Here is a 13643-nt window from a genome sequence, read left to right as displayed (position 1 = left end):
TTACAGCCACGAACCTGGTGAGCGTGAGGAAGAACAGGCTGAAGCGGAGGTTTTTCCCGCTTCCCACAGCTTTAAACCTTGCCTCTTTCTCGCATTAAGAACAGCTGGTTCCCTCGCGGCTCCGTCGGGGTTCCCCATGCCTCGTTCGTCCAGGTGCTGCGCTTGTGAGGGTTGAGGCTCTCCCGCGAGGGGATTTGCACAGCTTGCCTCCCTGGTGGGGAGGGACCCTCTCAACCGCCGGGCTGCTCTGGTTCTTGTCTTCTGGCGCGCCTCGACGCTCAGGGGCCAGCCTCGATCCCGCTGACCGCGGGAACGGTGGCCATTTTGTCTCCAGACTCGGATGCCCCTGCGCTAACAGGAGAAGAGCAAGACACGCCTATTTCATCTCAGCCACCGGTTTTGACACCCATTCCACCTCTGGAGCCTTTTCCTCCGTCAGGGGATCTTTCCACTCTTTCTCCATCGGGGCTACCTCTGTTTTCCATGGATTTTGTTCTCCTGCTTCACAATGCTTACCTGGCCAGGATGGGCCAGCACCAGGAATTTCTGACGGGACCTCCTCCTCCTAAGGTACCCAGAATGGCTGATTCCACTGAGGTCCTGGGGAGTGCCCAAACCATGGGGAGTGCCCAAGGGTCAGCGGTCCCGGGAACAGGGGTGCCTCCAACCACCTCAAGCGCTCCGAGGGTCCGTTTGGTACACCCCTCGGCAGGGGGGGGGGGGGTGTCTGTTCCTCAGCTGGACCTGGATCCGGATGAACCTTCAACTACAGCTCAATTGGAAGGGGATGATCCTAGAGTCCTGCGGATCTTCCAGAGGGATGAGCTGGACCCCCTCATTCCACATATCCTACAGGAATTGGACATCGAGGCCCTTCAGGACCCGCCTGAACCTAATCCACCAGCGAAGAAAGGGGACCCCCTTCTAGCTAGTCTACGTCCGCCGTATAGATCCTTTCCTTCCCATCCCACGTTCCTGCAACTGTTATCCAGGGAATGGGATTCTCCGGAGACCTCCCTCAAGGTCGGCAGAGCCATGGATAATCTATATCCTCTCCCGGATGATTTCCTGGAGCTTCTTAAGATTCCCAAAGTAGATTCTGCAGTCTCAGCGGTGACGAAAAGAACTACCATTCCAGTAATGGGTGGTGCAGCCTTGCGAGATCTTCAAGATCGAAAGCTGGAAGTTTATCTTAAGAGAGTTTTCGAGGTGTCCGCCCTAGGGGTCCGGGTGGCCATTTGTAGTTCCTTCGCTCAGCGTGCAGGCCTCCGCTGGCTTCAACAGCTGCTCAGCTCCCAGGAGTTGCCGCCTGAGGAAGCACTTCAGACAGACCACCTGGAGGCCGTCATAGCATATGGAGCAGACGCTCTGTATGACATTCTGAGAGTATTGGCCAGATCTATGGTTTCTGCAGTCTCGGCTAGACGCCTCCTCTGGCTTCGCAACCGGTCGGCGGATTCTTCTTCCAAGTTGCAGCTGGGATCCCTACCCTTCAAGGGCAAGCTACTATTTGGGGAGGATCTGGACCAGATTATCAAGTCCCTCGGAGAGAATAAGGTACACAAACTGCCAGAGGATCGCCCTCGTTCTTCTAGGTCTTTTAATTCCACTAGAAGCCGATTCAGGAATCAACATCGTTTCCGCCAGGCAAGGACTGCAGCTCCTCGTCAGCCATCCTCTCGATCTCAATCCTGGACTCAGTCCTTTCGTGCCCGAAGACAGCCCCGCTCTGGTCCGGCCCAGGGGACGTCCTCCAAGTCTTCACAATGAAGCTATGCCAGCCCACTCCCCGATCCCCAGGATAGGGGGACGTCTTTCCCTTTTCTACGAGGAGTGGGTCAACATCACGTCAGATCAGTGGGTCCTGGATATTCTAAGACATGGCTACACATTAGAATTAGCTTGGCCGCTAAGAGACAGGTTCCTCTTCTCTCCATGTGGCCCAGTCCAGAAACAACTCATAGTCCGGCAGACACTCGACAGGCTTCTGGCTTTCGGAGCGATTCATCCAGTCCCCCCCCTGGAAGTAGGCCGGGGACATTATTCGGTATACTTTGTAGTCCCCAAGAAGGAAGGTTCCTTCTGCCCGATCTTGGATCTCAAGATGGTCAACAGGGCCCTCAAGATTCCCCACTTTTGGATGGAAACCTTGCGCTCTGTGATAGCGGCGGTACACTCCGGAGAATTTTTGGCTTCCCTGGATCTGATGGAAGCTTATCTACACATTCCCACCCTCCAAGCGCATCAGTGTTTTCTGCGATTCAGGATTCTGGGACAGCATTTCTAGTTCCAGGTTCTACCCTTTGGTCTTGCGACCGCTCCTCGAACATTCACGGAAGGTGATGATAGTAGTAGCTGCCGCTCTCCGGAGGGAGGGAGTTTTGGTGCACCCATACCTGGACGACTGGCTCATTCGGGCAAAGTCCTCAGCCCAGTGCCAGTCGACAAGGTGTTGACGCTTCTTCACTCCCTCGGTTGGGTGGTTAACTTCGCCAAGAGCAGCCTTTCTCCATCTCAGTCTCTGGACTTCCTGGGGACGCATTTCGACACAGCGCTGGGCAAGGTGTCTCTGCCCCCAGACAGGGCTCATACACTCATAGCTCAGATACAGCGATTCATCGGTCTCTCGCTTCCAACGGCGTGGGATTACCTCCAGGTCCTGGGATCCATGGCTTCCACCATCGATCTGGTCCTTTGGGAGTTTGCACATATGCGTCCCTTACAGTGCGCCTTGTTCTCCCCCTGGAAGCCGGTGTCTCGGGACTTCCAAGCCATCCTTCCTCTCCCGCAGGGAGCCAAGGACAGTCTCCCGTGGTGGTTCAACCTGTCTCTTCTTCTCCAGGGTGTTCCTTTGGACATCCCGAAATGGGTAATCATCACAACGGACGTCAGTCTCTCTGGCTGGGGAGCGGTGTGTCAGATGAGTTCTGCGCAAGGGAAGTGGACGCCGTTCCAAGCAACTTGGCCGATCAATTGCTTGGAGACCAGAGCAGTGCGTCTGGCATTGAAACGCTTCCTATCTCTTGTCCATCATCGCGCAGTCCGAATACTCTCAGACAATGCGACCACTGTGGCCTACATCAATCGCCAAGGGGGCACGAGGAGACGGCATGTCTCTCGGAAGACAGACAGGTTTTAGGCATTGGAGGAGACTCATCTCTCCCGCCTAGCGACTTCCCACATCGCAGGCGTAGACAACGTTCAAGCCGACTTTCTCAGTCGTCAACATCTAGATCCCGGAAAGTGGGAACTCTCAGAGGAGGCGGTGAATCTCCTGTTCCACAGATGGGGGACCCCCTATCTGAATCTAATGGCAATCTTCCAGGAGATTTGTCGAGCGGCAACTTGGAAATCGTTACATACTGCCAAGGCAGCTCGGTTCTTCAGTCACAGAAGAGAGTACAGCGCAGAGGGAGTGGATACCTTAGTCCTCCCCTGGCCCCGTCACGTTCTCCTCTACGTGTTTCTCCCTTGGCCTCTGGTGGGCAAGGTGCTCCGGAGAATAGAGTCCCACCAGGGTCTGGTAATGCTGGTGGTGCCGGAATGGCCCCGTTGTCCGTGGTTTGCAGACCTGATCAACCTTGCAGCGGACGGACCTCTTCGTCTGGGTCACCTTCCACGCTTGCTGCATCAGGGTCCGGTATCATTCGCCCAGGCCGATTGCTTCTGTCTTGCGGCTTGGCTTTTGAGAGGCGCCGGCTGAGACAGTGTGGATACCCAGAGGCCGTTATCTCAACCCTCCTCAAGGCTAGAAAGACGTCTACCTCCATCTCCTATATCAGGGTATGGAAAGTTTTTGAGAACTTGTGTGCCTCCATACCTGTGTGGCAATGGACCGCTTCGGTGGCTCAGATCCTATCTTTTCTTCAACAGGGACTGGACAAGGGTCTGGCCTACAACTCGCTGAGAGTGCAAGTCTTTTCCCTAGGCTCTCTACTTCATCAACAAGAGGGAACTTCCCTCTCCTCTCACCCGGATATCATCCGATTCCTCAGGGGGGTGAAGCACGTGAAACCCCTGGTCCATGCTCTTTATCCTTCGTAGAGTCTCAATCTTGTTCTCCAAATCTTGGTCGGTCCACCCTTTGAACCCATGCGTTCCGCGACCCTCAAGGATTTCACTCTCAAGACGGTTTTCCTGGTAGCTATCTGTTCTGCCCGCAGAATCTTGGAGCTTCAAGCACTCTCGTGCAGAGAGCCCTACCTTCGTTTCACGGATTCGGGAGTTTCCTTTCGCACTTTGCCTGCTTTTCTGCCCAAGGTGGTTTCCGAGTTCCACTTGAATCAGATGGTAGAGCTTCCGTCCTTCTCAGCGGACGCATCGGTGGATCTACGCAAGCTAGATGTCAAGCGATTCCTCATTCGCTATCTGGAAGTCACTAATGATTTTTGCTTGTCTGAGCATCTTTTTGTTTTCTAGCATGGTCCGAGGAAGGGGACCAAGGTGTCGCTGGCTGAAGAAGGTGATCTCGGTGGCCTACATTGGAGCTTGTCGACAACCTCCGGCGGGTGTCAAGGCCCATTCTCTTCGAGCTCAGGCTGCTTCCTGGTTGGAGATGCAATCGGTCTCGTTCCAGGAGATTTGTTGAGCGGCAACTTGGAAATTGTTACATACCTTTGCTCGTCATTATCATCTACACGTACAGTCGCCTACTTTTGGCTCCTTTGGCTCTAGAGTCATTCGAGCAGGGCTTTCCGGGGCCCACCCTACATAGGGAAGCTTTAGTACATCCCACTGTCTGGACTGATCCTGGTACGTACAGGGAAAAGAAAATTATTCCTTACCTGCTAATTTTCGTTCCTGTAGTACCAAGGATCAGTCCAGACTCCCTCCCTGACTGTTTTATTGGGTTTGGGATTGTCACTCTCCTCAAATTGTTCTTCAGTGCCTTTTTTTTTTTTTTTTTCCTTTGGCTGGTTAATGGTTCATTCTGCAGGTTTGTTGTTTGACACTGTTTTTTGCCTTTTGCACACTGTTATTTGTTACTTAATTCTATTGTTCTTGATCTATCCTGATTTTCCTCTTTGCTTTGATATACTCCATACTGAGGATTAGTAGAGGGTCGACTACCTTATAAGGAAGCATCCTTCAAAGTTCTAATTGACTCCATCTGCTGGAAGGGGGAGATAACCCACTGACTGGACTGATCCTTGGTACTACAGGAACGAAAATTAGCAGGTAAGGAATAATTTTCTTTTGTACCTGAAGACTGGAGGGTGGCTGATGTAACCCCAATATTTAAAAAGGGTTCCAGGGGCGATCCGTGAAACTACAGACCAATTAGCCTGACTACAGTGCCAAGAAAAATAGTGGAAAATGTTCTAAATATCAAAATCACAGAACATATAGAAAGACATGGTTTAATGGAGCAAAGTCAGCATGGCTTTACCCAAGGCAAGTCTTGCCTCACAAATCTGCTTCACTTTTTTAAAGGGGTTAAAACATGTAGATAAAGGTGAACCAGTAGATGTAGCATATTTGGATTTTCAGAAGGCATTTGACAAAGTTCCTCATGAGAGGCTACTAGGAAAAGTAAAAAGTCATGGGATAGATGGCGATGTCCTTTCGTGGATTACAAACTGGTTTAAAGACAGGAAACGGATAGTAGGATTAAATGGACAATTTTCTCAGTGGAGGGGAGTGGGCAGTGGAGTGCATCAGGGATCTGTATTGGGACCCTTGCTTTTCAATATATTTATAAATGATCTGGAAAGGAATATGACGAGTGAGGTAATCAATTTGCAGATGATACAAAATTATTCAGAGTAGTTAAATCACAAGTGGATTGTGAAAATTTGCAGGAAGACCTTGTGAGACTGGAAAATTGGGCATCGAAATGGCAGATGAAATTTAAAGTGGATAAGTTCAAGGTAATGCATATAGGGAAAAATAACCCATGCTGTAGTTACACAATGTTAGGTTCCATATTAGGAGCTACCACCCAAGAAAGAGATCTAGGCGTCATAGTGGATAACACATTGACATCATCGGTTCAGTGTGCTGCGGCAGTCAAAAAAGCAAACAGAATGTTGGGAATTATTAGAAAGAGAATGGTGAATAAAACGGAAAATGTCATAATGCCTCTGTATCGCTCCATGGTGAGACCGCACCTTGAATACTGTGTACAATTCTGGTCACCGCATCTCAAAAAAGATATAGTTGAGATGGAGAAGGTACAGAGAAGGGTGACCAAAATGATAAAGGGGATGGAACAGCTCCCCTATGAGGAAAGACTAAAGAGGTTAGGACTATTCAGCTTGGAGACGAGACGGCTGAGGGGGGATATGATAGAGGTGTTTAAAATCATGAGAGGTCTAGAACAGGTAAATGTAAATCGTTTATTTACTCCGGTTAATAGAAGGACTAGGGAGCACTCCATGAAGTTAGCATGTAGCACATTTAAAACTAATCGGAGAAAGTTCTTTTTCACTCAACACATAATTAAACTCTGGAATTTGTTGCCAAGGGATGTGGTTAATGCAGTTAATGTAGTTGGTTTAAAAAAGGATTGGATAAGTTCTTGGAGGAGAAGTCCATGACCTGCTATTAATTAAGTTGACTTAGAAAATAGCCACTGCTATTACTAGCATCAGTGGCATGGGATAGACTTAGTTTTTGGGTACTTGTCAGGTTCTTATGGCCTGGATTGGCCACTGTTGGAGACAGGGTGCTGGCCTTGATGGACCCTTGGTCTGACCCAGTATGGCATGTTCTTATGTTCTTTGGATGTTAGTGGATGACAGTTTCTTTCTGGAGGGCTCTCGGGCCTCAGTTTGATTTTTTGTTGCTTTTTCACACCAACGGAAACTGTGCGGTTTTCGTCCAAGGATCTCTCTTGTTTACATCTCTGGGTCCTTCCTGTATCCAGGAGGATCTAGATCTACTGTTTTTGTCGTGGTTTACTTATCAGGAACCCTGATAAGTACTGTTTTCCTTGATGCAGAGTTTGCTTCTGCTTGCACTTGCATCACTCCTCTGCCTCAGGCATCCCTGCTATGCCTGAGGGTTTGTGTCTCAGTCTTTTCTATGGCTTACTTTATAGATGACAACTTTTCTCCAGCCTGCACCCCCTGGTGGGTCGGCTGCTTCTCAGGCAAAGGAGGGAGGTAGTGCTCCAGCACTGTGTGGTTGCTCAGGCAGCCTAGAGCTAGAGATTTACCCATCTGTGAGGACTACCATCCTGCTTGACCTAGGAGAAAGCAGAGTTGCTTACCTGTAATAAGTGTTCTCCTAAAACAGCAGGATGTTGGTCATCATGATACTATCCCGCCTCCCCTGGGGGTTGGTTTCTCCATGTATTATCTATATCATGGACTAATGGACTCTGCCTAGGGGCAGGGTGATGACTACAGCTGCACATAGTAGGGCATGCTGAAACTCTAGATGACAGGTGGCAAACTCCGGTCCTCTAGGGCCACAAACAGGCTAGGTTTTCAGGATATCCACAATGAATATCCATGAGACAGATCTGCATGCTCTTCCTCCAATGTATGCAAAACTATCTCATGCGTATTCATTGTGGTTATCCTGAAAACCTGGCCTGTTTTTGGCCCTCGAGGACTGCAGTTCGCCACCCCTGCTCTGGATTCTTTGAGATCAAAGTTCCATGCTGGGTCTTCAATGATGTCACCGGTGTGTGAGGACTAACATCCTGTTGTCCTAGGAGAACACGTTACACGTAAGCAGCTCTGCTTTCCTTTTGCAGTGTTTGGAGTTTTTGAGAGAATTCTCTCTTCCCTAAACAATTTAAATGTCCACCTTTTGTCTGTCTTCTCTTTCTCTTCCAAAGCACATTGGCTTTCTCCATTTTCTGTTCTACTTTTTCTGGCCACATATGCACTAACCCTAAATATCATTGAACAGGAGGAATGCACATACTGAAAAGGTGTGTACATCTATTTTGTTTCAGCGATGTATGCCTGCTTAGGAAGTTTGAAACAAAACTGTCATGGGTTAACAGAAAACAGAAAACTAATCAAATAAAAGTACATTTTCTGTAACTTTCAGACCCTGCCATGCTTGGTTCGAATGTGCAGCAAGGAGAGATTGCTGGAGGAGAGAGTTGAAGGAGCTGAAACACTTGCCTATCTGATAGAGCCTGATGTTGAGCTGCAGAGAATTGCCAGCATTACGGACCACCTTATTGCAATGCTTGCAGATTACTTCAAGTATCCCAGCTCAGTTAGCGCTATCACCGACATCAAAAGGGTAGGTTTTCCTTTTGAATTTTGCATGGTTGAGAATACTGTTTCAGTTAATTCTCTTTTACATCAGGCTTATTGTTTTACAGTTCTGGTTTTGTAGTTTTAGGTGCTTCTGGTTCCATATTTATCTTGAGGTCCATGTTCAGACATAGTCCATATATCAAAGTTAGTCTGATAAACTTAACTGGCTAACTTTGAAAGTATATTCCATACTGCAGTCATACTATTGAATATAGCCAGCTTATCTTCATTAGCCAACTAACTTTAGGACATGCTTTTTGGCTTGACCAGACTTACCCCTAGATTTATCATTTTGCTATAAAATTTGAGAGAGAGAGAGACTCTTTATAAGGCTCTCATTTAAGTAAACTATTTATACCACTGTAAGAGGAGCAACTAATAACTTGGTTTTGGTGATGGGCTAGGTTTTGGAGGGCAGTTTTACATGCACATTCAGAGATACGAACAACACAGTAAACATCAGTGAAGATTTTATGGGATTTGGAGTGATGAAAGGTACACAAAGATGAGATTTGTACATTGTACTCTTGACCTAGCTTGATAGCAGATAAGTAGAGAGTGCATCAAGCTAAGTCTAGAGTATATTTAATTTATCTAATGTTTGGGTACTTGTGACTTGGATTGGCCACTGTTGAAACAGGATACTGGGCTTGATGGACTCTTGGTCTGACCCAGTATGGCATGTTCTTATGTACATTGTACAAATCTCATCTTTTTATACCTTTCATCATTTCAAGTCACATAAAATCTTTACTGATGGTAACTATGTTGTTCGTACCTCTGACTGTGCATGTAAAACTGCCCCCCCCAAATCCTAGCACAGCACCAAAACCTCAATCTGAATTCAGAATGGCCCCTATTACAGTGGTATAAAAAGTTGACTAATGTGTGTGCCTCCCCAGAGGCGTTCTCTCTCTCTCTCCCCTCCTCCTCCCCCCCCCCCCCCACCCAAAACAGGATTTGCGATAAATCCCATTTTGGCCATAATGCACAACATAACACCCAGAAAAAAAGTGTAGATATTTCCGGCGTTATATCACATGCAATGTTAAGTGCCCCTCATCTTCATTTACTTCTCCCTCTTGACAAAATTTTTAAAATTTGCATACGCTTCTCGCAATGTGTTATTTATCGCGTGCGTTATGGCGTTATTTTGTGATAAGGCCTAACGCTGTTTGAAAAATGACCCCCTTAGCTGGCAAAGTTATCCAACTAACTCTAAATATTGGAGTTACCCAGATAATTCAACTCCTCCCAGTAATGCCCCCCTGGTTATTAGCCGGCTAGAATATAGCCGGTAAGTGACCAAACATTCATTTAGCCGGCTCACTTCTTGATGGGAAAGCTCATGAGATCTCAACCAGATAAGAGGTTAGACAGAGAAAGCCACTGAGATTACTTAAGGTTGTTGTCTAGATTGGTGAACTGGTGGATCCAGGGCCCTTGTTTCCAGGATTAATTATAACTAGGGACCTTCGTTTTTATTTTATGTTCCTTGGGAATTTCAATGTTACAACAAAAAGAAAATCAGTGGAAAATGTGTTTTCTCCTGTTTGTTGTAACAAAGTCATTTTTCCACTGTTGGTTGTTTTTTTTAAATTCCCAGGGAAAATAAAATAAAAACTGAAAATGAAGGACACTAATTACAACAAAGATAGAGATGGTCTGATCTGAAAGCAAGGGTTTCACTAAACACAGTCTCGCCATACTAATATATAGGGGGTAATTTTAAACATTTCATCTAATTAGCCAGCAAATATTCACATAACTTGTACCAATTTTCAAAGCAAATTTACATGCGCAAGTCTGCTTTGAAAATAATCCTGGAAAAATTACGTGCATACAAAATGCACTTGCTGTTTTGGTGTGCAGAATTTAGCAGAGGCCATTTACATGCATACTTTTATAAAATCATAAAGCATGTGCATAAGTCCCAACTCCACTGAAACTCCACCTCCTGGAACTCCTCTATATATGTAAAGGTATGTACATATCAGCTACAGTTTTCTAAAGGACCATTTCTGCAGCTAAAACACTTTTCCTTATTGTCCATGGTAGACCAGTCCAAACAAGTGGTTATGTGCCCCCCGCCAACAAATGGAGACAGAGGAAAATAAAAGCTGACTTCACTCTCTCTATAGGGGTCTGGTGCTGCCTTCAGTTCTTCAGATTTCCTCTGTCTCCAGCAGATGGCGCAGACATGTGGATTGGTGCTGCAGCTACATGTAGCCTGCTCCCGGGAAGGCTTTTTAGGTCTGGGTTCTCAGTGGAGCATAGGCTGAGTTTGGAACACACTGGGTAATGGTGGGACTGATTCTCTCTTCATTCTTGGGAACCGACTCATTTGGGGTCTGAGTTCCTGCACTGATGGGTTGAAATGGGTGATTTTGTTCCCTTGGCGGGTCCAGTAGCAGGAGCTACTAACAGCTCATACTCTCTGTATTCTGGGTCAGCAACAGGGAGGCAATAGTTGAGGGGGATAAAAAAAAAGGTTTGCATCATAGCCTTTTCCCTGGATGCGATCATGGTGTCTGAGATGATTACTTTCCTCTCTCTCTCCCTTTGCTGGCTACTGGTATGGCTGTTAAAAAGAGGTAAGCATGGTGCTGCAGATAAGTCACGGTGGCTCAGCATGTCAGCAGGTGCATTCTACCTGGCTTGTGAGTATACAGGTACCAGGCGGGTGGGTGTGAACTGCAGCAGGTTAGCATCCTGCCAAGAACAAACCTGGATGGGCTCCCCAGATTAAACTTTGTTGACACTCTCATTTTGGCCGTTATCAGGAACATTTTATCGCTGCTTCTTTACCCCTTCTTCTCTCCAATATTCAAACATGGACGTTTTGGAGGGGAGGAGCTACATATTTTCCCTCAGGCACAACAGAGCCTGCACAGCTCCAGTTCTCTACTGAGTTATTTCAGCAGGCGACCTCTCATGCATGTTGCAGCTCCTCTCTCTTCCCTCTCTGTTAGTTGAGGGATGGAGGGAATAGCTTCCAGAAAATGCTCTTTCCCCTCTACACAAAGGGATATTCCCAGAGTATTTTGCTTTTAAGGCTCGATTAGGCTTGTGAGGCTATATATTGTGGTAGCCTATTAGTAAGGAAAAAAAATAAAATTCCAGGGTAGTCTTGCTTGGGCAACAGCTTTTCCCTGTACATATCCGGATCAGTCCAGACTCCTGGGTCTATGCATCCATGCTAGCAGATGGAGACAGAGAAAGTTTTACTGACACTGCCTCATAAGCCCCAGTACCACCTGCAGTTCCTCAGTATTTCTCTGTCTCCAGCAGATGGCAGAGACTGTGATACCTGCAGTTTTACCCTTTTTTTTAGGTCTCCGTTCTTTAGATCCTTCCTCCTGGAGGTTTCTTTTTTGGCCTGATAGGTCTTACCCTGTCCGGTTGAGGTGGACGGGTCGGGGGTTGTCATCCTTTAGGGCCCGTCGGAATGCACTGAACTGTATCGGCCTGTTTGTTTGTGGTAAAGAGTTTGTTTTGAAAAAAATTAAAAAGCAGGACAGGTTTAATTGCAGGCAACAGCTCAGCGGGTGACTTCCTTCTCTTGTGCCAGTAAGGTCAGCCCGATTCAAGGGGGGGGGTCTGTTGGTGTTTATTTTTGGTTTTTCGTGGTCAGTCTCCTGTAATCCATTTCCCCTCTCCCTGATGGCAGGTGGTAGTGCGTGTAGGGCCTGTGGCTCGGCAAGATCACGACTCAATCGAGCTGATCTCTGTCGGCGTGTACGGAGGGCGGGGAGGGCTCGTCGGGGGCTCCTCCGCCAACGAAGTGGCGTTGCGGCTCCGGGGATTGCGGTGCTATTTTAGGTCGGGGCCCTGTCCTAGGTGCTGCTGCTTTTTCTGGCGGTGCAGGAACGGCGGACATCTTGGATTTCACGGCGACTGTTCCCATGCCATCAGGGAAGGGGAAGGGTCCTTCAAGTTTGTCTCTGGCCCGGTCTGACTTCATTTTCGATCGGGAGGGGCTGGGGAAGGAGGAAACTGCCATATTGCCTGTTCCTCCTGCTACTTTCCCTGCGTGGTCTGGGGCAGGGAGAGTGTTCTCTCCAGAATTAATTCTCCTAATGCATGATGCCTTTTTGGTGGATCAGCATCCCTTTAGAGCAATCCTGGTGGTCAGGTCCGTTCAGGCATGTCCCGGGGGAGCTGCCGGGGGGGGGGGGGGGGGGCTCATTGCCGAGGGCTGGTTCTGGTCCAGCCTTGGTAGTTAATCCCTCGTTGTTCCTCTTGCACCCCAGAGATGGCTCTGCTGATTCGGGTCCAGCTCCCAGTTTATCTGGGGAGGCGCCTGACCAGGACTTGCCGACGCGTCGGGTGAGCTGACGACCGAGGATGCAGGTCTTGGGGGACGACTCGGGGTGCCTTACTCCAGGGACAGAGGACCTGAAGGAGGTCCATTTGTTTAAAAGGGAGGAACTAGAGGTCTTACTCCCACTGGCCTTTCAAGTGCTGGGGGTTAAGATGCCCCAAGGCGACGTGGACTTAGAGGGTGAGGACCCTGTCCTGGATGGGGTGAGGAGTCCCCCAGTTTCTTTCCCATTCCATAAGTTGGTTCACAAGTTGGTCGTCGCGGAATGGGGGATGCCTGATGCTGGTCTGAAGGTCGCTCGTACCATGGGAAAGCTTTATTCCCTTCCGGAGGAGGATTTAGAATCTTTTGCGCTTCCTAAGATTGATGTGGCGGTATCTGCGGTTACTAAGAGGACCACTATTCCAGTGGTGGGTTCCGCGGCCCTGAAGGATATGCAAGATTGCAAGTTAGAGGTGCACCTCAAGCGGGTTTTTGAGGTCTCGGCTTTAAGGTTGCGTGCGGTGATTTGTTCCAGCTTTATGTAGCCTGCGTGCCTCCGCTGGGTGCAGCAGCTGCAGGAGCACCTTCCCAAGGCTGGAGAACAGGCAGACAGTGCTGAGCGCATTGAAGCGGCAGTTGCTTTCAGAGCGGATGCTCTTTACGATTTGGTATGTACCTCTTCTAGAGCTATGGCTTCGGCTGTGGTGGCCAGAAGACTACTCTGGCTGCATAACTGGTCAGCAGATGTCTCCTCTAAGGTGCAGTTAAGTTCCTTGCCTTTTAAATGTTGTCTTTTGTTTGGTGAAGACCTCGAGCAACTGATTCAATCTCTCGGAGATAACAAGCCGCTCCGTTTACCCGAGGATAGACTTAAAGCCAAAAGATTTTTTCAGGCCAGGTCTCTGTTTTGGTTGGACAGGAGATCAAGACCGGTAAGACCTACCCCTGGTTCTCAGAGACAGTTTTATTCTCGCGGTTGGTCTTGGTGGCATTCCTATCGAAGAGTCCGCAGGCGTTTTCAAGGAGCTGCAGGAGACTCGGCTGCCGGCAGCAAGTCCTCGCAATGAAGCGAGGCCGGGCCACTCCGTTGTTCCTATTATAGGAGGTCACTT

At 48.3% G+C, this 13643-nt stretch overlaps 1 protein-coding gene across 4 annotated transcripts in view; it reads left to right on the top strand.

Moving 5' to 3' along the window:
• The window catches only part of ARMC8 (armadillo repeat containing 8), a 311684-nt gene that overhangs the window by 118413 nt on the left and 179628 nt on the right, over nt 1–13643 (top strand). For all 4 annotated transcript variants that reach the window (XM_029606184.1, XM_029606183.1, XM_029606181.1 and 1 more), the window contains exon 11: nt 8008–8208. In XM_029606184.1, the coding sequence (XP_029462044.1) occupies nt 8008–8208 (201 nt within the window). The remainder of the gene's footprint in view (nt 1–8007; nt 8209–13643) is intronic.

The sequence above is a fragment of the Rhinatrema bivittatum genome, chromosome 6, assembly GCF_901001135.1.
Source record: "Rhinatrema bivittatum chromosome 6, aRhiBiv1.1, whole genome shotgun sequence".
Taxonomy (NCBI): Eukaryota; Metazoa; Chordata; class Amphibia; order Gymnophiona; family Rhinatrematidae; genus Rhinatrema; species Rhinatrema bivittatum.
This window is presented reverse-complemented; position numbering and strand designations above follow the sequence as displayed.